This window comes from Hesperophylax consimilis, chromosome 1, assembly GCF_061612785.1.
Source record: "Hesperophylax consimilis isolate HC1 chromosome 1, BYU_Hcon_1.0, whole genome shotgun sequence".
Taxonomy (NCBI): domain Eukaryota; kingdom Metazoa; phylum Arthropoda; class Insecta; order Trichoptera; family Limnephilidae; genus Hesperophylax; species Hesperophylax consimilis.
The window spans coordinates 18,213,519-18,240,740 of NC_142836.1; the positions used below are offsets into that span (position 1 = coordinate 18,213,519).

Below are 27,222 nucleotides of genomic sequence, written 5' to 3' on the forward strand. Positions count from 1 at the left end.
TATCTTTTTTTTACATACCAAGTTTCATCACAATCGGTTCAGTAGTTTTTTTGCATGAAGAAGTAACATATACCTATACAAACACACAAATATACACTTTCGCAGTTATAATATTAATAGGGATAATTAATAAAACATAAAAAAAATTAAATGATCAATTATTTATGTAAAGGAATAAGTACTCACTAATAAATACCTACCTAGAAATGCCTAGGATCCCTTTGTGTTTAAATTACGAATTTTATTTTATGCACTTCAAATGTCACTTATGTGTTGTCTTGGTTACACTTAAACAGCATTTATTTATGAACAGCATTGTGTACTCGCTATGTGGCTGACTGAGTGACTAATAAAAATAATGTAATTTTTTAATATAAAAAAGGACGACAAATAAACTTTAAATGTCGTTTCTTTGTACTTCAGAGCAACGCATTGTTTTATTTGTCTTATAAAACGATATTTTTAGTGAAGAAAAATGGAAAAGTTACGATTCACATTTACAGTGTTAGCAGCATTGGGTGGAAAAACCGGTGTGAACTGCATAACTTCAATCGAGTCACCCGATGAACATTTATTTGATATTCCTGATGATTTGAAACTTGCAAGAAAACACACCGCCATAACAACTACGGACGTTTTTACTAAAATTCAGAATTCTCTAAAGAAAAAACATCAAACACGGAAAATATTTATTAACCGGTATTTCAATGGAAGATGCTCCAAGGAACTAGCATCATTGATCCTCTCGGCACCGGTGCATAGTCGGGAAACACACCAAACGTGCGCCCAACATATGTACACGGTTGACATTTGTCATGTGACAAATGTCAAACGGGTTGCTTCTACGACTCGTTATTGTGTTCAACAGCTCGGCTGTGGAACGATTTGCCGGGCTCTGTGTTTCCTCCTTCCTACAACATGGGTCTCTTCAAGACCCACGTTCACTCCTTCCTCTCCTCAAAAAGACCCTCCACACAGCATCTTCAAAAATGACAGAGGCCCTGAGGGAAATTATTTTCCTCAGAGCCTCTTGTGTTGGGTTAATGTAAAAAAATATAGGAATTACCTTAACTTTTGAGTTTTAACTTTAGGTTTTAATTTTAACTAAATTTGAGCAAAATTTACTTAGATGAAGGTGGGAATTTACAATTTGGTGAACAATACCTGGACGAAATTAAACATGATACGAGACTTTCTGAAAATAATAATAGTAAGGGTAGTGAAAATAAAAATCTAGGAAAAACAGCAGAAAGATTTTTACTCGAAAAGTTTTCAGGAAAAACATCAAGTGTTAACCAATGGATCAATGATTTATTTATTTATTGTTTGAAACACTTACAGAGTGTTAACTTATTAAATTATTACATTAATATTATTGCGTGGGAATGTGCACAGATATTAACACTCCAATTAAAAATGTTCACAGCATGCGTAAACAAGGTTCAGTTGTTACAAGGCGAAGATGCTAGTAGTGAGAAAAAACAGAAATAATAATAATCAAAAAGAAATATAAAACATGAATATAAAACACGAATATAAAACATGAAATATAAAATATAGTGAGTGTACAGAGAAAGATGAGGAAGAAAAAAATGAGAATAATAAAGCTAATAACTGTTATTAACAAATTATAACTGTTCTCCATGACATATTATGGTAGAAGATTGTTAATTTGTTTTTTAAAATGTGCGAGACTGTTTGCGAATATATTTATAAGGTCGCATTCAACTGTGTTGTACAGACGACACATTCGAGACAGTGGATTGAAGTATGCAATATTGTTATTAATTATTTCAATATGGAATATATTTTGACTCCTTAAATTAGGTATGTCTATTAGGAACTTTAATATGTATATATTTTTTTAACCTTACTTATTCACATTTCTTTGTACATATAATGTATAATAGAAAATAGTATATAATAACATAATATAAAATAACAAATTGTATGTAATAACATAATAAGAAAACAAGAAATGAAAACCCACTAAGGCACTGCCTGAGTGTGGGTAATATTAAAACAAAATATTATATTTCCAAGTACCCAAAGTATAAAATAGACTTAAAAAAACATAGTATAAAAAGTTAGTATTACAAAGGTAGAATAAGTGAAAAAGGTTTTTTCAGCTATTATAAAAATATGACAGACAGAAAACAGACAGATTTTGAGTTTTTTTTTTTTTTTTTTGTTATTATAAAAAATAAATAAACAGAAAACATATTGTACTACAGTATAGAAAGTTACAGAAAGTGAGTTGTAGAAGGATGGATAAATTTATAGAAAAAGCATTTCAATATCTACATTATGCAACCATAATTTTACCTCTTTTACATATTTTATCATTTTATTTGTCATTTGAGTTTGTAGTGGTAGAAGGTTAAATGTACGAGGACCAATGAAACTGCTATGTGTCTGCAATAATTTAGTATTGGTTTGTGGGGTGTAAAATATATTATTTATTCTTTTGCTCATTCTGTTTTCATTTATTTCGAAATTATTTTTGTTTTTAAAGACATATTTCAAAGTTTGTAATATAAATAATTTACGTATATTAAGTATTTTAGTTTCTTTGTATAATAAGTTGGTCGAGAATGTTTTATTTTTGTTAAATATTACTTTATTTATGTGTTTTTGAATTATATTGCTGAGACAATTAGTGGTAAGAAGTTTATTAAGAATCCTTACTAATATTATAAACGCAAAAGTTTGTATGGATGGATATATGTATGTTTGTTACTCTTTCACGCAAAAACTACTGAATGGATTTTAATAAAACTTTACAATAATGTAGCTGATACATCAGAATAACATAAAGGCTATTTATTTATAAAGCTATCTATTTTTCATATATTACAAATAATTATTTTTTAATAGAAAATGTAAAAATTTGAGAATGACATTTTCGCGGGAACGGGTGGGAAAAGGTGGAGGGGGTAATGGGTACCGTATGTTGGGGGGGGGGGGTTCGCGGGAAGGGGGTGGGGGGTGGAGGAGGGAGTGGGTACCGTGTGAGAGGGGGGTGGGGTCGCTGGAAACAATGTATTTATTTAATGGCATTGCAACGCATGCCGGGAACTCGCTAGTAATTTTATATAAACATATTAAGTCAGCAAATTGTCTTCTTTTTTCCAATGTTGTAAAATTAAAGTATTGTAGTCGTTCCTCATAAGATTTGAGTGAGACATTTAATCCAAGTTTAAATGATAACAGTCTTAAGAATTTTTTTTTGCACAGATTCAATAGTTTTAGAATATTTCAAATAATGTGGGTTCCAGATAACACTCCCATATTCCAATTTGCTTCTGACCAACGAGTTGTATAAGGTTATAATGGATTGGGGGTGTTTAAATGGTTTCGATATTCTATGAATGAATCCAATCATTTTCAATGATTTACTTATAATACCAGTGATGTGTACATCAAATTTATGATTTTGAGAATGAATGTACACGTTTCGAGATATTAAAGGAGACAGAAAAAATTGAGGTTTTAAAGTATTTACTTGAAAAACAGTGCCTAGATTGGTACACTCGTATGTTAATAAAATGTACATTAAACGCACGATGAGCAATATGGAAAACATTTTTTTGTGAAACATACGGAAACAAAGGTTGGTCACAAGTTAAATATGCATTTGCATTTAAATTTCAAGCAGGTTAATTACGGGAATTAAATTTAAAAATTGGTATATACTAATCACAAAAAAAATTAAACATCTCTGCGTCTACATTTTTGTTTTGCGAAGTTGTCAATAACATCGTCATAGTTTAAAGAGAGCAGTAATTTGGATTCAATGTTAAGTATGGCTAACGAATTTAATCTCCTGTCTGTCATGGTTGAGCGAAGATAATTTTTCACTCTCTTTAGACAGGAAAAACTCCGCTCGCCACTGCAATTGCTGACTGCCGTCGATACGCACATTCTTAAGGCTATGTCAATGTTTGGATAAATTGTTTCAAGTTCTTTTTTTCTTAGAACCTGTAAAATCGCTTTGGTTGTTCGGGGCAGATCTCCATCTCGAGCTATCGTTCTTAAATAAGAACGTAGATGGATACATTCATCAACAAAGCACTTTTCTAAATCACTAGAATATATTGTTACTAACATACTAGCACTATTTTGAACTTCTTCGGTGTTCAAATTGACCAAATTGCTTAAAAACGAAAATTTGGTATAAAAATTGCTGTACGCTTCTCGTCTCTTTTGAAGTTCAACGACAAGTCTGTCTATAATTACTAAATATACTGTCACTCTAAAGTCTAAATGTTTCCCGACCAGATAATGAAAAAGTAATATCTTCGGCAGATTCATCTGCTGTGAGTTTTCTCTTCCGTATCCTCCTGATGTCCTTTTCTTATTCTCTGACTAATGCGAATTCTAAGGCTTGCTCTTCATATTTATTAAAATTTTCCCTTTCTGAAGAAATTATTAGAATCAGACTGTCATACATTTGAATAACTGTACAAATATCAATATCAACGGACTGTAATTTTTTATTGGTTTTATTCATGTTAACTAAAATAAAACCCCAAAACACGATCATGAAAGCAGTTTCTAGTCGTTCTAATTTCAATCTTATGCCTTTAGCTTCACATACAACAAAACGTTTTTGCTCTGTATTGCTCTCGATAGCAAGTAAAGCATTGCAAATTTCTGGAAATGACTCTTTCAAACTTTTGCAAGCATCTGCTCGAGCTGACCAGCGTGTGTCAGATGGATTTTTGACAGTAGTTTTATTTTTTTTATCATTACCTAGGATTATTTGTGCTTGTAGAGTTTGCCATCTTTGAGTTGAAGCTGTAAAAAATGTGTAGATTTCTTGAAGGAGACCAAAGAACCAACAAGCTTCTTGAGCGCATTCAGCGGCACATTCACCCACTAGGTTAAGCGAATGTGCAGAGCAGGGTATATATTCTGCTAGGGGACATAGTTCTTTTATTTTGGCCTGTAATCCATTGTAAATGCCTGACATATTTGCGGCATTATCATACGACTGGCCTCTACAGTCTAATATATTAATTTCAATCATGTCCAATGTTTTAATAATAGCATTTGCTATGTCTTGTGATTTGTGACCGACATTTGCGATAAACTTAAGAAAACGTTCAACGGGCGTACCGTCGGTTTGAATGTATCGGATCACGAAAGTTAATTGGTCAATGTGGGAAATATCTGGTGTTGAATCCACTATTATTGAATAATATTTTGATATCTTGATTTCATGTTTTATTTGTGTTAATATTTTGTTTGCCATCAATTCAATAAATTCGTCACACGTTGTAGAACTTAAGTAATTGGTATATCCCTTTCCCTTGCCGCCATATTGAGCAATATGTTTACTTAAAAACGGATCAAACTCCGCTATGAGTTCCAGCGTCATTAAGTAATTTCCGTTATGAAGAGAGCCAAGTTTTTCGTCATGTCCTCTAAAAGGTAAACCACGCGATGCTAAAGATTTTACAGTGGCAACCACTCGTTTTAAAACTTCACGCCAATAAGTCATCTCTTCTAGAAATTGAGCGGCGAGCTCATGATCGACACGACCGTCAATGTTAGATCTACGTTGCAAGCTCAAAATACATGTTTTATGTTCACATGAGTTTTCGTGGCTTTCTAATCTATTCGATGCGTTCTTCCAATCATTAAAACCAACATCTTGTTTTCCAAAACTAGTTCCACCACCGAATAATAAACAAGGTCCACAATAAACTTTACCTGTGCTTGGAGAGTAAATAAGCCATTTCCTTGGAAGTTTTTCTCTATTTAACAACTTTCTTTCAAACATTGTTTTTGTTAAAAAACGTGAGATTTTATCTTCATATGTTCTCTTACTCAATGAAAAATCTGCATTTTGATTTTGATTAAATCCATTAATTGCAATGTATTCTTGTGTTTCGTTATTGATATCCCACTTGACTGGGTCACATCCCACGATAAACAGTCTATTTTGCGACTGCCTCACAACTTCTACGGCTGACGGAGTAGGCAGCATGGACAAATCGTGTTGTTTAGAACTAGTAGGAATTTCACATTGAATAGACTCGGTAGAAGACGCACTGTGAATTGCGTTAGAAAATTCCGAATCATCACTTTTTAATTTAGAAAAAAATGTCTCAATATGTTTCGTATGCTTTATAATATTTTGATTTTTTTCTTCTTTTTCCTTAGCCTTCCTTTTATAAGCTGCACCACTAGGTTTCTTCTTCAATTCACTCATTATTTGGGTAATGAACTAAAACGCAATGTACTAATTAATTCACACAAATACCGCTGCGAGTACGTAATCCATAGAAGCGCGCGTAACCGGCGACATCCAAGCTGAAAGTGATGAGTGTGACTGTCACCCCGTCATCCGTTCGGAAGTCCGGTGCCGGCCGCTTAGCCCCTGCCCCCGCTGCGCCCTTTGCCCTGCAATCTAGCAACGCCCGCGAACGAATCCACGAGCGAGCGGTCTTCTATTAAAAAATCATGCGATGGAGGCATGGAGGAATAATCAAGAAGGCGAGTATGCTTTGGAAGCTCTGCATCTCTACAGAAGTAAATAATCTTTTATATTGTGTAAGCAGGTGCATACTTACTTACAAAATTAAGTTTATATATATTTTTTTTTTAATTCTAGGGGCGCCCGCCGGCGCCCCTTTGTAACTGGCGCCCCTAGGCACGTGCCTACTTTGCCTTAGGGTTAATCCGCCACTGGCAATAGGAGTTAAAGGTATGGCATTAAGATGATTTAATCGCTACTTAAGTAACAGGCTACGCTACAAGTCACAATAGTTAATATGTGTACATCAGAACCTTTAAAATAATACATAAATAATCTGAGAGTGCCACAGGGATCCGTACTAGGACCACCCTTATAATGAAATAATAAGTTAAATTTTCATAAATTATATTATTAGAGTCTCAAAAAATGCGAGATTAGATAATCTGCAGATGATGCACTTATTTACATCACAGGTAAGGATTATGAAAGTATAATTGATAAAATCAATTTTTTTTTATTATTATATGTAAAAATGGCTGATGATTAACAAACTTAAACTCAACATCTCTAAAACAATGTGCATGATCATTGGTATCCGAAAGTACGATTAGCGTCATCAAGTCAAAATGGAGGGTGAAAACATGGAAAAGGTTAATAAGATAAAGTACTTGGGAATAATACTTGAATAATTTATCTCTCGAGGAAAAGGCCGATTTTATAGCAAAAAGGGATTTTTATAATTTATAATACATATGTGTAATTTATTTGTATGATAAAAGTCAGGGTTATTTTATTACAATATGTGTAATTTATTTATGTCATCCGGTTTTCTTTTATTTACACAATTTGAGAGTGATTTTGATTAGAGGTTTTTTCGCTATTTTTACAATCGATTATTACCTACCTACCGAACCTCAGATCGATCATCTTCCACTGTGTTTTATCAAATATTATGAAGGATTTTACGCGTACATTATATATTCACGGTATTTTTTAAAATTAACCCCACACAGGATGCCCTGAGGAAAATAATTTCCCTCAGGGCCTATGTCATCTTTTGGGATTTTGTGTGGAGGGTCTTTTTAAAGGAAAGATATATGAACGAACATATTAATATATCCCCATAGACTAAATTAGACTAGACACGGCATATTCATTTAAAAATAACCCCAACACAATTTTGGTTTGATTTACGTGCACATTTATGAAAAGGCCCACGCACTGTGTCGCAATGCGAAATGGGCACTGTGCATTGCGTTTTACCTTTTGTTGGTCTAGAGTAAGCTATTTTGCTTCTCAGCTATGCTGGGCAGGTTAATTTTTTCAATCACAAAAATAACCCAGTTCCAAATATTTAAATTTGAATTATGTCAAAATTACAACACCTCTGACAACAAATTCTCCATGGTTTCGCTTACGAGTTTGAACGCTTGTACAAGGAGTTTAAACAGAGTTGGGTTGTTAAGTTCATCTCCATATTTGTGACGTACGCTACGTGGCTCTATTTTTAAAATGAATTTAACTAGACAGGGCTAATCTAGTATAATACATCAATGTATATCCCTCTAAATGCGGCGCAAGGTGGTCAAAGGGTCTTCCCAAACAATCCTCTCTCCAAACCAGCCTCTCGCGATATGGCACGCCAGGCAGGTGGTGGACAGGCGCATCCTGAACACACCTTACCTGATGAACCCGGACATCGCTAATAAATCACCAAACGTAGTGAATCACTTGGGATGACATATGGCAGAGTTTGTAATCAAATAAATGGTTCCCGGGCGGTGGTACCCAAACCCACCTCCAAAAATTAAAAATGAAAATAATATTAATTAACACTATTTTACCTAATCGTAAATGCAAATAGTCTTTTGTCAATAAGTTGAAACAAAGGTTTTTTTGTTGTTGTTGGTAAAAGTGTACTAATTTTTGTTTGCGGTCTACGCTCTTTAATTTCAAGTTGATTAGTTTTATTTTTACAAAGAATAAAGATTAATATAAGACATGCTTTGCCGGTGTGTTTCGTGAATCCAAATATGTGTCCAATATGGGCCTAAATTTCATCACAACCAATTCAAATGAGATGGAGGTCTTCGATTTTAGGCGAGTGTAAGTAAGACGGAAAGCTGGGAAATTGGGCTAAATTAAACATATGTTTCCATTAAAATTTATAACGATGGCACATCTAGTGTTATTTTCTTCGTGTTTTATTTTATTTATTTATGAATGATCGAAATACCGATACTAAATCATATGCTAGTTAGGCAAGAACCGTTTCAGTACCTACTTCCCAGCAATCCCAGTTAATAAATATTATTTTAGTGGCAGCACTGGAAAACACACATTGGAAACGTCTGGTTGGCAGTAATCTCGTCGTATTTGACAAGTTGTTTAGCTATATAGCATCTCGATGATCCGTGGCAATTTAAATTATATATTTTATTAAATTTAGTTTCCAGTTATAATGGGAGGCCAAAAATTCGAATATGATGAAAGTGGATCGACATTCTTTTATTTCCTTCTATCATTCCTAGCACTAGTTCTTATTCCGGCAACATTTTACTATTGGCCGAGGAAAAGAAAAGAAGGTACACATTTATTTATTATTACCTTCAACCTTATGAAATCGCTTTAAAACTCTTGATAAACCTGAACTCTTCAAACTTCCTCAGAAGTTTGTGCAATTTTGTGACACCTAGTTATTTACATCAACCTTTGAAGTTAGCTTCTGGTATGTCGTGAATGACAGTTATGTCCAATTATAATTCATTGACATGCAATGGCGTAGGCCTGCACGTGAGTAACGGTAATTTACCACGATATCTATATTACAACGCAGTACTAATGTGGTTTAAAAATATAACCTCTTTTAGATCCTGACAAAAGTTACCAGTCATGTTACTGTCCGGGATGTGCAAAGAAGAAGTTGTTATTAGAATCTTCAGAACCTTACAAAGGAGTGAAGAATTTCGTAATCAAAGCTTCAATAGTCCTGGGTTGGATAGTCCTAGTGTTATTGGCCTACAAAGTGTCCCAGTTTGACTATGAAATGTCCAACTTCGACCCCTACGAGATCCTCGGTGTCCCACCGGGCGCATCTCAGGCGGACATTAAGAAGTCCTACAGGAAACTGTCCTTGATATTGCATCCTGACAAGGAGACTGGAAATGAAAAAGCTTTCATGAAACTCACCAAAGCTTACCAGGTATGTTATTGTGCATTTTTAAATGAACTATTTCATTATTTATAACTTTGATGACAGCTTGTTTTTATTCCCTACTTTCAGTATTTATTTATTTATGGTATTTTAAATAGGTACGTAGTTATCTATTTACTAATACAATCCTTATAAAAAATTATAATTGTTAAAATAAATAACATATTTTTGTAATTTTAGTTTAAACGCGACGCTTGTTGGATTTTATGTGTATAATTAATTTATTTTATTAAAATATGCAATTTATATATATATATATTTTTAATATTAGCGCGCTCCCTCTAACATTTTTATTTACATATCTCCCTTTCAAACCATCTTTGAACGCTTACTACCGGGCCTTGATATTGCTTTACAATATTAAGACAAATTTATTTGTTTGCGCCTATACATACGCATTATGAATATGAATTAATAGTTTTGTTTGTTTAAAAACTCAATTCTTTTGAGAAAGGCATACAAAATACAATATTGTACCGATGATTCAATCCAATATTGTAATTGCCTTTCTTGCCTTTCTTGAAAGAATTGAGTTTATTTTACCGACAAAACTGTTTATTCCTATTCATATTGCTTATGTACGGGCGCAAACAAATACACTGTCTTCGGTAACCAAATTTTATACTAAAGATAACTTTGTTATGTGACTTATTAAAAAGCACAGACTGAACATTTTGTTACATGTTATTTTGACTCTACTTTAAACTTTTAATTGATTAAAATTATTTTCCGAAACAGGTGTAAATTTATATATTCAATACAATTTGGGTTGAACGGACTACATAGTACATCAAATTCTTTTGAAACCTGTTAAATCAAATATATGTAAATAAGTCACTTTTCAAGCAAATGTTACTAACATGCTGCCTTTATTTCCAGGCCTTAACCGACGATGAAGCCCGCAAGAACTGGGAGAAGTATGGCAACCCCGATGGGCCGGGTGCTATGAGTTTTGGTATTGCCCTGCCCAGTTGGATCGTAGAGAAAGAAAACAGTGTCTGGGTCCTTGGGCTCTATGCCCTTGTGTTTATGGTTGCACTGCCGACTGTTGTAAGTATAGCATCTTGGTATTACATAACATGAATATGTTATACATTGTAAACTATGATCCCATAGATATAGTGCACATTGACGCACCGACTGCTCTTTGCCTGCTTTCTATTAACTTTGTTTTTGAGTTTTATTTTATAATGTACTTACCTTTTATAATTCGCTACCCGCGTACTTCACTAACACTAACTTCACTAACTTTTTAAAACTAACTTAAAATTACACAAGTACAGAAATAATTGCTTTCTATTCAATTTTTTCTTAAATTCCTTATAATTTAAAAATTTCCTTAGCCTCATCGCAATTACAATGAAATAACTTAGTTTTTTATTTTATTTGTTTTCTCTGTTTTATTTCAGGTGGGCACTTGGTGGTACCGCTCCATCAGGTTCTCTGGTGACCAGGTGCTCCTGGACACCACTCAGCTGTATGTGTACTTCATACACAAGACTCCGTCCATGGCACTCAAGAGGGCCATCATGATCCTGGCCGCTAGTTGCGAATTTGATCGCAAACACAACTCGGAAATCTGCGAAAGAATGTCCGACAATGAGGAAGTTCCTTCTGTAAGTCTTTCAAATTCTTGTTGGTACCTGCACCGTAGACCCATGGTGCAGACCCACCTTACAGGAATTAGTCTGCAAGTGAACATATAGACCCCTGTAAGTGTGGCTTGAAGTCTAAAGTGAATGTTAATATGTCACTGGGCCGGTGATAAACGTCCCCAGGGTTATCGGGAGTCTGGGGCCGCCACATTTTCTACAATTATTGATATATACTTTGTTATATATATTGATACTTAGTCCCAACAGCTGTTTCAGTCATGTATGGGTACAGCAAAGCAAGAAACAAGTTTGAATTGGCCGCATAGTTATCAAATTAGTATACCATTTTCCTTAGTCTACCCCAGAGGTCTAGATTTTTTCTGTTTTGGGTAGACTCATGTTTTCTCAATTGCTCAGTATTGTAATTCCTCACAATATTTTCGAATTCGTGGACCCCCATTTATATCTCATGCACCCCTAACTTTTTTTTCAATGACATGAGTCGATATAGACCACTTTGGGAATGACTGGTCTAGCCGTTAACAAAAGATATTAAGCTTTTTAGGATTATAAATTGTATCATTACATAATAATTCAATTTACAATTATTATATCATTACATAATGATACAATTTACGATTACTGCATAAAACTTATCTTTTACAACTTTAATCAAATATGCCATATCAATATTTTTTGGCTGATGATGCTTATCTTTAACTCCTGTTAAATTAAATTACATGGCACCTGCTTAATCTCTACTGATAAATTTCATTACACAATGCCACGGCATTTTTTGAAACTACATTTATATAAATATCTTTTCAAATATTTAAACAAGTGCATTTTGTAAAGATAGATGAACAAACACTACACTCAGTTTGTGGTGCCAGACATTAATAAAAAATTTCTGACACGTCTCAAAACAGCAAATAAAATATTCAACATGCAACTAAATTTGAAATTATATTTTACCCTTAAAAATGTGTATTAGTTTTGTTACTCAAGTTCCCCTCATAGTTATAGAATAGTTAATGATTCAAATACTTTAATTACTACCATACCAATATCTCTTTGGAAAGAGAGTGTCATAATTTTCAACCTTTGGGTTGTTTTCAAATTTTCAACCTCAATTTAAATCTACAGTCAGTCTTACAAAGATGTGGTCCCCACAATTTCAATTTTCATTACATATTATTAAATCAAATATAATTTTATTGTTCCACTGTTCTGCGCAACAGCTGTTTTGCTCTCTGAAGTTTGTATGTATTTTTAATCTTATGATGAGCTATTTGGTTAACTGGTAAGAGGTTGCGGATTCGAAACATTAAAATTATTTAAATTAGCTACCTACTTATCGACATTATTATGCACTCTTGGCTTAACCTGCCTTTTGTAGTGGATTTTATGTGGATATACAAAAATGTATGCATTAAAAAAAAAGTATCCTACTTCAGGTACTTACCAGATTTGTGTTCCCTCTCTGCTTCAATACTCACTCTGGGAAGTGAATTTTAGTGAAAATAATTATTTTAATTATTAATGATAATCAATCCATTTTTTCAGCTTCTCCGCGACATCCAAAACCTGGGTGAGAAGAACAAGGAGCAGCCTCTGTGCCGTGCCTACTCCATCAAGGCGCGCGCTCTCATCCACGCTCACCTTTCGCGCCTTGTGCTCAACCCACAGACCCTGGATAAGGACCGCCAGCTCATCGTCAAGAAGTCCCCCTACCTCGTGCTGGAGATGGTCAACTGCGTCAACCAGCTGATCGCACTGGCCTATGCTGGAAGAGGTATTATATATCACTAGTTGTTATTTTTACAGGACATCCAGAACCTGAGCGAGAAGAATAAGGAGCAGCCGGTGTGCCGGGTCTACTTCATCAAGGGGCGCGCCCTCATCCACGCTCACCTCGCTTTTGATGCTCAACCCGCAGACCCTGAACAAGGACCGCCAATTCACCGTCAAGAAGTTTCTCTAGATTTTTTTTTGTGCGAATATTGCACAAAAGTTCCAACTGCTCCCAACCATCTCGAGCCTATGAGACTTTGGTTTCCCCAATTGGAGTATGTTGTGAGACTGATAGTAGTGGGAAGGAGATGGAGAAGAGGAAGATGGGGAAGTATTACTGCTGATCGCACTGGCCTATGTTGGAAGAGTGTTTACAGAAAATATGGACCTGTTGCTGGTAGCTCTATAGTTAACTCTCTTTCTTTTACATGTGTCGTTCATTAAATAGATGGACAGGTTACAATATTTCTTTCAATGATAAAAGAAAAATGTTTTACTACACTAGAGAGGCACTGAAAATTTGAAACCTTTCATTTCATCTCTTGGCTTCACTACTTTTTAAATTACCTTATCCATTCATATTACATTCAACTTAAAATAGTCACAATTTTTTGCTAGCATTGATCGCCGCATAAATAATTTGCAATGGACATACACTTTTTTTTTTTTTTTTAACAAGATAGGTAGACCAACAAAGCTGTCACACGCCAGCTTGTCTGCAGGATCCACTGAATCAAAATATCTTAAGTCTATGTCTATAACATTATACAAATAATATTTGAAACTCAAAACTCATTTAAATAACTATTTGAAGTTCCCAATGTAAATACATATGTGTAATAAAATACAGACGAACTTGGTTATAACGATCACCTATAAAAAGAAATTAAAAAATGATATTTTAGTTCAACCTTATCTTCATATAATTGTTGCCTGTTATAACGAGGTCGATTCACTGATATACGGAGCAAATAATTTTGTCAACACAATTTCTGAATACATGAATGGGTCCATTGGGTCTGAAAAAATAGTTGGAAATTGTTCTAGAATTTCCTATCCCGTTAGGGACGGATTCATATTTTTATGGCACTACCTGTCTAAGATTGTCGGCTACGTGAACCATTGCTATCGTTCGGGCAAAATTAAAATTGTCATAAAATCTGCAAAAGTCATGTGAAATTTGAGCTTCGCAAATTTGTTCCCTTTTTACTTCTTTTGTATTCATCGTCAATTTTGTTTTAAAAACCAATAAATATGTCTATGAAGGTACCTAGTTACATTTAGATTTTTCTCTATAGCCATGTGGGTCGTATGAAAGAATGGGGCCTCGGGTTGTGCATCTCTGGTTGGTGACAAGCATTATTTTACAGCCTAGAAGCATTTAAGTACTCTCGTGCTCGTTATAACCAAGTTTGACTGTAGATATATTATTATTATCTGTGTAACTTTGAGACTAACTGTTGAATTTGTTGGCAGTTCCCCGCCTCCCGTCCATTGAGACCATCGAGAACTGCATGAAGCTGTCGCCCATGATGGTGCAAGCCCTGTGGGAATTCAAGTCCCCCCTGCTACAGCTGCCGCACATTTCCGAGGAAAACCTCAAGTACTTCACGGGCCGCAAGAAGCATGTGCAGACCCTGACGCAGCTGGCCCAGATTCCCGGCGAGGACCGGCGCGCCCTATTGCGTGGCCTAACGGACCAGCAGTATGATGATCTCATCATGGTGCTGTCCAACATGCCCTACATACACTTCCAGGTCAACACCGAAGGTAATTCACGTGCACTGATACACTACTTTGAGAAACACTGATCAAGTGATATACAATAATCAATCCTAGATATTTGGATTATAAAAACATTGTGAATGAAGGGGTAATAAAGAGAAAAACCTATTTAATTACACATGTGTATATGTATGTAATATTATATTTGTTTTCAGTTATCGATGATGAAAAGTCAGAGGTTGTGACAGCTGGTGCTATTGTTACTGTGACAGTATACCTTAGGAGATCACGGATGCAGGAGGTGTTTGGTGATACCACCGTCAAAGAGCAGCAACAATTAAAGTAACTATTTTACCTTATTGTTTTCCCAAAATGAAGAGAGTAACAAAAAAAATTTAAAACTTTAAATATTTGCGAAAGGTATCAGTTTCTCACAAAACTAATGATTTTTTTAGGGAATCTGATGAAATATTAGAAAAAGACGGAGAAGAAAAGGAAGGCGAAAAGCCGGCCCCAGTAGATGCTGCAAAGAAGGATACGGGCTACAAGAAGCCCGTCTGGATGAAGCAGCCCAAGAAGTCCTCGTCCAACAAGAAAACGAAGAAGCCTCAGACGAAGCAACAGCAACAGAAAGACAGTAAAAACGCAGCTGCGGCCGCCGCCGCAAAGGTCCCGGCAAAGGCGGCTGCGGCCACCCCACCCAACGGCGTCAAAAAAACCCCCAAACCACCTTCAGAAGATAAAGCAGGTATGTACATTTTTTTGTTATGTAGTTTTTTTTGTCCGAATGTGTTTTTAGAACTTTAATGTTTATTATGTCATTTTGATTCGATCAGTGATGGATACCCGGTCCAGTAGGGGATTCCGTATTTTTGAATAGTATATTTTTGGCATACATTTGTTGTGCATTTGGTACTTCAAAACTTTTGAAAATTTCAATCGAATGCATTCTTATGGGTACTTTCAGAATGGTCTTTATGATTTTTTTTTAATTGTATTCAGCTGACGTATGTACTTAGATGTAAAAGATCCCCATCCTATAATCCATATTCGATTAGAGGATAACATAATGACCCTGTGGACTTTTTTCATATCCTTTTTATTTACCACATTTCTTAGATTTTTAAAGACATGTACATACTTGTGAGTTTTTCCGCAATAACTTTGATGTGTAGGTCCCATCTAAGATTTTAATATTAAATTTTAGATTGTTGGTATTATTTCAATGATAAATATATTTAATTATTAGAGGATAATGTTTATTTTCTATTTTTTGTAGATGATTCAGATGCGTCTGACTTGTCTGACAATGAGGCGGCCGAGGGAACGGAAGGTTCCAGAAGAGAATCAGAGACTGAAGATATTGATAAGAAGTCAGAGGAAGTGGAAGATGATGACACCGAATGGGACAAGTAAATATTTTCCTGCTATCAATGAATATGCATCCAAATAAGGTACAATTTATACATTTTTGTAGTGTATTTTTAACAATTATTTTTTTCGATTTTTTTTAGGTTCCAACAAAGACTTCAAAAACGTGAGAGGTTAGAAGGTCGATCAAAAACATCACATGCAGTACATTGTCCCTTCTACCCTGAGGTAAATTTTACATTAATCTTAACACATTTCCAGCGGGAAGGGTAGTTCTACCTTTTACTCTGGTCCTACTTAAATTGCAGAATAAGCATTGCTGTCCCATAATTTTTTATAAAATCTCTTTGTAAGGCTGCCTGTACATATGTAAGTTTTTTCCGTAAGTCTCTCACATAACTGACTTATGGCACAATCACCAATGTACGTATGACACTGTAAGGACGGGTTGTTTCGGAGAATTTGAACAATTCATCAAATTTCAACGTTCATTTTCGGGTTCTGTGAAAGACTTATTCAAGTTCTGTTTTTATATCATTGTAGGCTAGTTGCTTGACAAAACTGAAATAAAAACAGAACTTGAAAAAATCTTTCACAGCACTTGAAAATGAACGTTGAAATTTGATGAATTGTTCAGATTCTCCGAAACAACCCGTCCTAAGTCTCTTACTGTAATTTAAAGCGTGTTACAGAAGTTGTAAGAGGCGTAAGTTTTTGACAGGCCTAATAGCTTCCGCGCGAACTTACAGCCTTCTCACAGCTTATGAAATCAGTTTGATAAGTTGAGACGCTTAACATAAGAAATGGTACCAAAAGTCAAAAGATGTCAAAAATCAAGACTGGTTTTCGTAGGATTTTTTTCACATAAAAACTAGTTTTTTTTTCTATATGGACTAAAATCTGATTAGGATAAGTGAAAAAATTACCTGATTCCAAAAAGTGAAGAGAAATCATTTATATTTCAGGTGGAAAAAAGCTTTCTGAAAATGAGCATAATTCTTTTTAACTCTTTGCACGCGGCCGTATCAACTGTTGTTATGGCAAAAAATCTATACTCACACGCGGCTGTATCCACAGTTGATACGGAAACTTTGACGGCCGATATTCCAGCGCTCTTTCGTCACAAATGTATTTCTTGCTCACTTGGACATTCGTAGAACTCTCACGATGCTGACATCTACAAGAATTTCTCAAAAATAAAATTGTATTTCATAAAAAAAGACGATAATCAAGTGCGCCTCTTCGCACCTTTTAGTCCTTTAGTTTACATTTTTGTCAACGGATGGCGTTAGTACTAGTATGTCATTCACAACTTTCTATCAACGCAGTGGCCTAAGTACACACACGCCAAGTGAATGGCGGGACCACATTCAAAAGATACGGTACGTCTTTGTATGAAATTTTATGTTTTTGTTTTTATAAACATCTAAGAGTGTTGACACACGAGGATTTGTTTTCATATTGTGGAGAATAATCTGTTCTATCTATATAGTCCAATAAATCATGCCAGAATGCTATAATTTGACATTTAATTGCGTGCATAGGTATTTGAAAATATGTACCGCGTACGGGTATAGATAAAACGGAGCAAATTAACGCGTTCAAAAGGTTAATTATCAGTCCAATCCTTTCTAATCTCAACGTTTCTGTTTATAACATTACGTATTTGAATTCGAAGTCGGTTGCTGTCATCTGGCTGTCATTCGGATAAAATTAAAGAACTCCATTCAATTATGCCGTTAACGTAACAAAACCGCGTTGAGAATTGTTTCTCAAGCCAACTCATATTCCAAAACTTTTTTTTTTTTCAAAAGCAGAGAAATAGAAAGAAGGAGATAGTGCAACACGGCATAATATCCTAAAAATAAATATGTAACTATTATACTTTTGGCCGTGAATATCTCAAATCAGCTTTGGACTTTGTTTTTCTAGCTGTAAACAGCATTCCTGCAATTTAATGACGCCGAAGTTCCAATTTAATGCCATCCAGTAATTCATGAAATTCTTTTTTCAACAGGATAAGCAAGAGTACTGGTGGACGTACATTTGCGACCGCAAATCCCACACGTTGCTCACCGCCCCCAGCCACGTCACCAACTTGGTGGATGAGCAGGAGGTCCAGCTCAGATTCACAGCACCTAAATGGCCCGGTGTATATACACTTACCGTCTGCTTACGATCAGGTCAGCTTACCACAACTTTAAAAAAAAAATCATTTTAACCATCTGTCATTTTAATTATCTACTGTTATCATATCCATTTGCTGTTGTTTTAACCATCTCTGTTATTTTATCCAACTACTGTTATTTTAACAATCTAATACTAGTATCATTTTAATCATCTACTATTAATCAGCAGGTGCAGGAACACTGAGAAAGCGACAGTTAGTCATGCTCATATTCCTGTTAATTTTTGAGGGGTCTCTCTGATACCGTGGACTAATGATGTTATTGTTGTTTCAGATTCATATTTAGGAATGGATCAGCAGCAGGATATTAAATTAGACGTTCACGAAGCCCCCGTGGTGCCTACAGACCACCCACAGTGGGACATCAGTGATTCGGAAAGTGATCACCAAGCGCAGGTGAGAACTCTATACTACAAGTGCACGTAAAGGGTTTTGGGAAAAAATCAGTCACTGCTGCGTGGCCTTTTTCACGCAAACCTAATTTTTGATTTGAGGCCAAATTAAAACTGGATGTTGCGGAGCCTGGAGTAAGGGGTTGGTACTTTGTGTACCCTCCCCATTCCAACAATACCTTAGCCACTTATGGCAACCCTTGTAATGAGGAAAGCAATATTCTAATGGTCTCATGCACCTATGTTGTTTGTGTGATTTTGTACTATACAATAACACACCAGGGGGGCCTACTGTGTATCTTTCGAAACTTTCCTGCCGCCGGTTTAACCACGTCACAAGCCCGTATTAACTCTTCCCTTACGGTGTTAAAAAATTCCACATCCTCCGGAACTATACACTCGGTAAATATTTATATATTGTAATTACTTTATACAATACTTAAATATATTGCGGAGGAATAACAACAAATTTGAACCCTGTGTTTAGTATATTTACAGAGATATTTTATTAATTAGAGACGATGTTCACTTAGTTGACAGCGCCGGAAAGGAAAGGTTAAACCACGAACTTACTGGTTTGTTAACCCGAAAGATACAGAGTAGGCACCCAGGAGGCTTATGGTCTGGTATTGATATTGATTAGACATTTCAAAATGTTCTACAGTGACCTAGACAACATTAAGATTTTGTTTAATTCTTTACAAGTTTATTGGCATTGTTAATTGTTTGGATGCATTTATGAGTAATCTGAGAATTCCACCAGAAAGAGCGTACACTTTTAGGTACAACTGAATTTAACAAAATTTTATTATTTTGTAATTTTTCTGACTAATGAAATGGACGATCAATTTAGTTTATTTTATTATATGTATGGTCTAATGATTTGTTTTGTTTTTTTTCCAGGATGGAAATGAAAGTGAATTTACCACAGATGATGAAGTTGACGAAGAAGAATAGACAATGAGTGAAGATATAGAAATATAAACTGTTGTGTTATAGGCAAACTTTTTGTACCATTCTCTTCAGATTCTATGTTCAGTGCAGATGACATGTTGTTTGTGTTCAAATGTCACCACTTCCTCAGTCAATTTAATAAATTCAGTTCTGAAAGTTTCTTGCGAAGTTTACTTTACTAATTACTAATTAATTTACTTTACTCCGTCATCGATGTTTGTTTTAGAACTAATAATGTAACCAATCCATAAACCTTTAAAACATTTTATATACAGCAGAAAGCAGAATTAAACATTTCCAAACTGCTTATTTTCACAGCATAATATTAAAGGCAAGAATATTGGCTTATATTATGTCTTTTTAAATAAATAATTGCATAATGTTTGCTTCCTCTTGCGTATGAATTTGATGATTGATGCACGGTATCGTTTGTTTTACCTTGACATAAATAAAATTTTATGAAGTTTAACTGTCGCATCATTTATGTCATGATCAAATTGTGTAGTGAAAAATTGCTTCATTATCTGATAAGCAAACCAACCACAAAACGAAAATATTAAAGTATAAAGTAAACCACTTTTATATTTACGTACAATACTGCACATATGTGGATGGGAAACCATTAAACTTGTTTGGGAAGACATCCTGCTCCTTTTGTCAATAAATAAGAAATATTTGTGGTTAATGCCACATTTAATTTATGTGCCTTAATAAAGTGCAAAATTACACTGGCGGTAAAATGAATTATGTCATTTTAAGCCATTCGCCGCTGACCACATAAATTGTGCAATTTATCTGCACTTTCAAGGCATGCATATATATTGTAAAATTTACGACTCTCGAAAAGAGTCCCGTAAACACCAGGAATGCGGCAAAAAAGGTTAAGGACTTGAGAGATCTCGTTCAAGGATTTGCATAATTTATTAAAATCCTTCCCCACTTTCTATAGGTTATCAAATGCAGGCAATTTTTCCTTCCTGATTTTTTCCATATCAACGACATTGATATGGAAAAGTAAGGTGTACGAATTGTGTTATTATAATCCTTCCATTTTTTGCATTGTTTTTTTACTCCTTTTTTTTCTTTGATTGTATCGTTTAGATGAACCTAAGAAGGCATTATTTGTGTTAAAATATTGTATAGTGTGTTAAATAATAATTCATTTTTTTCTATTTAATCAGCTGAAAAATAAAATGCAAGTGAGGAAAATCAAAAAGTTTGGAACAGCGTATTAATTAATGAATAATTTATTGATTTCCAAAATTATAAAAATCTGTAATAATGGTTTCTATAATAAAAATAAATGTTATATTTAAAAAAATATAGAAATACTGAAGAATAAATATCTGAAGAAGAAAATATCTGAAGAACACAAAATGTTATGTTTTTTTAACAATTTAGTCCAAAAAATTCCAGGAATGTTTTTTTTTGTAAAAGTACATTTTTGGTAGCACATAATAGTAATTAGTACCTACTTGAATGAAATCATTTTTTGTTATCTTTTGTTGATTATTTATTAAGATTAGGGAGGGACAATATTCTCAGAAGGTGATGATTAGAACCAGAAAGAGTCCTCACAAATTCAGGACTGACCGACTGTATTGTAAAATAATTTCATTTATAAATATGAATAAAAATACTTATTTATTAAAAACTTTTTGAGGTTAGAAATTTTTGATGTCTTGTCCTGGTTCTAGTTGTGATCATTATTAACACATTGATGGACACTTTCCGGAAAACAGAGGTTTGTGATATGACACATGCTGTGACAAAACACATAACGTGTTTTGTGAAGTCAATGAAAATCAGTAATAAATGTTAACACATTGTCGTCGGGACACGGCATTTGCCGTTTTTCGCGGACTGTCGGTCAACTGCGGGACACGGCAAATGCTGTTTTTGTTGACTGTCGGTTTTTGGCGGGAAACGGCATTATACGGGTTTGTTATCATCGTGTAATAAAACGCCTTGAAGTGTAATTTGCTACCTGCCTGTTAGGCGACACTCTGTCGACGTTATTTGAGATGCCTTGTCCGGATTGGCTAGTGTGACGCTTGTAAAGGCATCGCCACAAATCTACAGTTTTTATGCGATCTCAATCTCCAGTTTAGTTTGAATCATTTCACGTATTGGACTATTTTTCATACCGCTCGCACTGTTTTGTTTACTGTTTGGTATTTTATTATTTGAATATATTAGCATTGTATAGGACTTTATCCCTACAAAAATGTCTTTACAAGCCAATGATACATGCACTTATGGTGTGTGATGGATTATCAACATATGAAGTGAACTGATTCCTTGAAAGAATAAATACTATCATTCATAAGTGGAATGGGCTCTTCAATTAGGCGAGGCAACCGCAAAAGACTCTTTTTTGACAAGAAGCAATTAAACTTAGAAGTTATTCAGTGTTCGCCTTCGGCCTTAGGCGACACTGTTCAATATTTACGCGATCAGATTTCACACATCCAGCGATTGTAAAATTGCGGGCATGGCAAATATATATTATTATTTATTATATAACTATATGATATAAATAAACATGTTATCTTTTACATGGAATTTTCAAATATTGAATATTGAATGCTATTTACTGAATTTATCAGGTTTTTATATTCAGCTTTGAAATGTTGTGAAATTATGATGTAATCAAAGCAATTATAATTTATTTTTGATGATCAAATGTCATATATGATTTCTTTGAAAATTTCAATCGAAAATATTATTTGGTTTAGAAATTGTATCAATTTTAAGAAAGCTATATATTTTTGCGCTAATCGCGAAAAACACCCGCTATAGGCTAGAGTTTGTTTGAAGCGCCCGACTACAATGTGTTAACCTTGAGTGTGACACCATCAAATATAGAAGTGTTCGCATTGTGACACAAATAGACACTATGTACTACAATACAAAACTTGACTTTCCTATCTGTCGTGTCATATCGCATCCCTGACTAAAAGACATGTACGCTGTGTCATATCACATCTCTAAAACACCGTCAGTAGACATTGTGTCCGTGAATGTGAAGGCCTAATGTTTATTTAAGTTGTATTCACACCATATATATATATATGTATTTTACATGCACATACTTTTCATTTATTTTTTATTCACCTTTAGTAACAAGTTTCTATTTTATTTTTGTACAAATTAGCAAACAAGTTTGCACTTTTTACATTTCTTCTATAGATACTATGTATCAGTTTTCTGGCATTTTATTGATGTTTAATTACTTCAATAAGGTGTAAATTGAATGAATCGTTCTTTGGTTTATATTTGTTGGTAATTATTTATTTTTTTTACTCAACTAAATATAAATGAACATGTATTGTTATCATATTTATTTGAAAAGAAATCCGGTGAAAGTTTTCCAGTGGCAATTCAACGATGGCATGCCAAACAGTGAATAAATAGTTATTGTTTTGTATTTAATTTAATAATTTATTATTTATGTGTTATTAATAATTTCAGTTCATTTGAAGAACTTATTTTCAAGTAAATCGGTTTGAAATAGTATCACTGTGAAGTAGCTGAATAATTAAGTTATTCTTAAAAAATCTTAACATTAAAATATATCTATCTTCTAAGGGTGAATAAAATGATTGTAACTTGTAATATTTATTTAATTAAACCTAATTACTTAGTATGTGCAATATGTATAATTTATTTTTACATTAAATTCCAAAAATATAAATATTATTCGTTTTTTTTATATCCTCTTGCTATTCCCGCATCCAAACTAATATTACAAATTATAAAACAATTGTCCTGATTCAGACATTAGTATCATAACAACAAAATCCTAGGCAAATAACGACCGCCGTTGCAGAGCAGTATGCTTTTTGGCTCCGGACTCTGAGTTCCCCGGTTCGAAATCCAGTATGCACAAATAAATTTACGTTTTATTTTACATGTAATTCCAAATAAAACATTTTTGAACGAGAGTGGTAGTGGTTAGTGAAAGAATAATTCATCATGGCATTGAGGACTATCCCCACCAGATATTCCTAAAACCTATTAAAAGAGAAAAATACATATTCAGCTCAATATCTGAACATTTCATTGAACGAGTTCAGCTGAATGGACTTGATTCATTGGACTCGTTTCATTGATTCATTTCGTTCATCTCGGTCTGCCGGACTCACCGAATCCGGTGGAATCAAACTCATCAAATCAGCTGGAACGAAACCCATTGGCCCTGGACGGAACTATTTGAAAACAATTTGAATTTTCTTACCAATTTTTTTTAATAACATCCCATTCTCTGTCTCATTAAATACGTAAAAAAATTCATAAGTCGTTATAATTACATTAAAAATATGAAAATAAAATTATAATCATTTCAATAGTTTATTATGCAAGATGGCTGCCGGGCGATTTCCCCTCACCCTAAATTTGATTTCAATGCCATTTATACAAAATCGTTCTAACATTCTGTCCAGGGCTTTTAAGGTACGTGCTGTGGACCGTCACGGAGTTGAGGAACGATTGGAGTCATAGGAGTGACGATAGTGAATGAACTTATCAGATTAGATTATCGCTTACCCTAGACATGAAATCTGAACCAATACAGGTCAAGATTGAAGGATGCTTGGGGGGGGGGGGTTTAAAATCTTTGTGAACACTGCACAAATTTTCAACTGCTCCCAACCGTCTGCAGCCAGTGAGACTATGGCATCCCCAATTGGCACGGAATGCCGTTGGCGTAAGCTTGCTGGAATGCAAATTTGCTCAATGCCAACCAAAAAAAGGTAAAAAGCAATGCTTCTTGCTATCTTTTGACTATAAGATAATGCATTTTTTTTTGGAGAATGTTTTCGTCAACCAACATGTTTGGTTCAGGCACCAGATCCACTCACAAATCGGAACGAGTGAGTGAATCCGGATTCGGTCCATTATATTTTGTGAACTCGGACCGATTATAACGCTTTCAAAATCAGATTAATTGAAATCGTTCCGGCTGGAACGATACACTTCTACTATATATGAACTTCCTTGTAGTACACATATTTGTAGGCCATGGGCAATGCAGACAGAGGACATCACCAAACTTTTTCCATTGAAATTTGCTTTTTTAAGTGCATGGCATACGTTGGGCATTCTACCCTACTGGATCTCATAGAACTCTAACACCAACTTTTGCGTCGTATTAAGTTCGGTGATAATCTAGATATTGGTTATTTGTGTTTGATAGGTTATGATTTTTTATTATACTATGTAAATTGGCACGGACATAGCCATGGGGGGGATTTCGGAAGCTCAAAAATAAAAAAATACCCACAAGAGATGGAGTGATTTTCAAATTCCCTACAAGTTCCTTTACCTACAAAATGAAACAAAATTCTATTGAAATTAGCATTGATTTTTTATTATTCTCTAGTCATTTTCGGATTTTCTCTTTTGTTCAGGCTTTAAATATATACTTTTTTTTAGTATGGTGCGTTCTCACAATTATTGTGAATATTATTTTTCAATCTCGTTGGATAAACAGGTAATGCCAAGAATCTCCGCATTTCCCCACAAAAAGATTCTCCCCATCAAAAACCAAATTCTTAAAAAATTTAAAAAATTTGGGGAATTCTTTACAGAGTGGCAACCCAGATGTGGATGTTTTATACCACTGATATATTACTCACGTAGAATGGTTGCGATGAAACTGCAGATACAGTCGTACCAACCAAACGGTGTGTTTCACTTATATATTCTGAATCACCGTTTGTTGGTATTTGTGAATATTAAAATTTTTTGAGCCATAATATTTTTCACTACAGTTCCTTATTCCGTCGCAATTTTATTGTTCTTATTCCTTATTCGAGAAGTATTAAGTACTAAAAAATACGTATTATATTACGCTTTATGTCATTCTCGTATTCAATATGGAATTATAGAATGTGGATCTGCTGTATATCTAAGTATATACATAACCTGAATACAATTCAAAAAGGAATCATAAAGACCATACGCCTTCGATTGAAATCTTCAATATATTTAATATCATATTTTTTTATGTGCAATGTTTAAATAATAGCCATAATAAAAATAATAAAAATAAATAAAAAAACGTGTTTTTTTAAATAACACTTTGTTTCAACATAATTACTACTAGAAATAACTATTTACGTTGGGAAAGATGGAAAAGCAAGCACATTTTTGATTTGAAAATAGTTAGTTTAATTCTGAAAACATTGTATTAAAATTATCACGTAAATGTGGTAGGTACCTACCTACTCTTATTGAATCCACGATAATCATAATACTAAATGCTAAGGGGGAGAAAAAACTCAGGCCGTAATACAATATATTATTTTAGCGATTTATAAATACATACATCATAACATAACAATAACAAAGTATATAATTTCACCCGATTGGCTCCCCTGAAATTACACCGTGTGTTGCGGCGATGTTTTTGGTGCTACCGAAATAGCCTACAACTAGGCGCCGAAAGTTTAATCTTCTCGATCTTGCAAACTTACTAATTTTATTGTGTTCACACGACTATTACGTTGTTATTTTCATTTAAGCGCACTATTGAACAAAACTTTACTCAAAACTAAAAATTTTCTCAGTAGCTCAGTGGTTTACGTCAGTCGCCCATCAGCGGAAGATCTCGGAAGTTTAAATTCCTGTTGCGAATATTTGGGTATTTAATTGTTTGGTGATGGCAGAGGGGGTATAAGTATAATTCAATATAATTACTATTATTTGAGTTATTGGTGTCATTTTTAATCCATTAATGTATTTATTTATTATAAAATAATATAATTTTTCAAATTAAAACAGTAGGCGATATAAATATCATTATTTCCTAATTATTCAACTACTCAATAAAAAGAGCTCCAGGATCTCGTGTTTATGGGAGGAGTATTTACATACCAAAAGAAAATATTGCTTAAAAAGCGATGTGTAAACAATATTCAAAGACTTATTGAATAAAACGTAATTCAACATATAAATTAAAATAATTCAATATTCAAATTAACTACAAACGTAATTCAAGATAAAAATTAACATAAATCAACATTAAAATTAACTACAACCGTAATTCAATATATACAATTTTAAAGAACTATTTTAGAAAAAAATATGACAATAATTTCACACTGTGAAATTATTTCCTACTCATTATTTTTTTATTGACTTTTACCGGGTGAATTTAAAACTTCCATGAAAGTGATGTTGTTAAATAACATAAATGCCTTATGCATGGGTAGGTAATTACAATGTCAAAAAAAAACATTTATATTGATGACAAAATGGATCCAAAATGTCTGAATTTTAGTTATTCTTTAGGAATTATTATTATAATTTTTAATTGTGTGAACACGATAAAAGTGAAGTGACAATTATCTTGCAAAATTTTTGATGATTTGATTTTGTTTGAAATTAAAATATTGCAATTTTTAAACATTAAGTATATTTCAAATTCAAAAATCTAAAGGGTTATTTTATCTAAAATAGTATTTTTTACATCTTTAAAATGAAGAAATATATAGAGC

General features: G+C 33.9%; 1 protein-coding gene and 1 pseudogene across 1 annotated transcript; both read left to right on the top strand.

Annotated features, from left to right (window-relative positions):
• The first annotated feature begins 281 nt into the window (after window positions 1-281).
• LOC149426378 (uncharacterized) lies at window positions 282-4,152 on the top strand (annotated as a pseudogene).
• Window positions 4,153-8,828: 4,676 nt separating this feature from the next.
• Window positions 8,829-19,880, top strand: Sec63 (translocation protein Sec63). Its single transcript, XM_089651011.1, has 13 exons — window positions 8,829-9,072; window positions 9,358-9,689; window positions 10,581-10,751; window positions 11,111-11,317; window positions 12,863-13,091; window positions 14,567-14,860; window positions 15,031-15,157; window positions 15,271-15,563; window positions 16,095-16,227; window positions 16,330-16,414; window positions 18,204-18,369; window positions 18,649-18,770; window positions 19,670-19,880. The coding sequence occupies exons 1-13, from the start codon at window positions 8,949-8,951 to the stop codon at window positions 19,721-19,723; spliced, it is 2,337 nt and encodes a 778-aa protein (XP_089507137.1). The 5' UTR covers window positions 8,829-8,948; the 3' UTR covers window positions 19,724-19,880.
• Window positions 19,881-27,222: the final 7,342 nt, after the last annotated feature.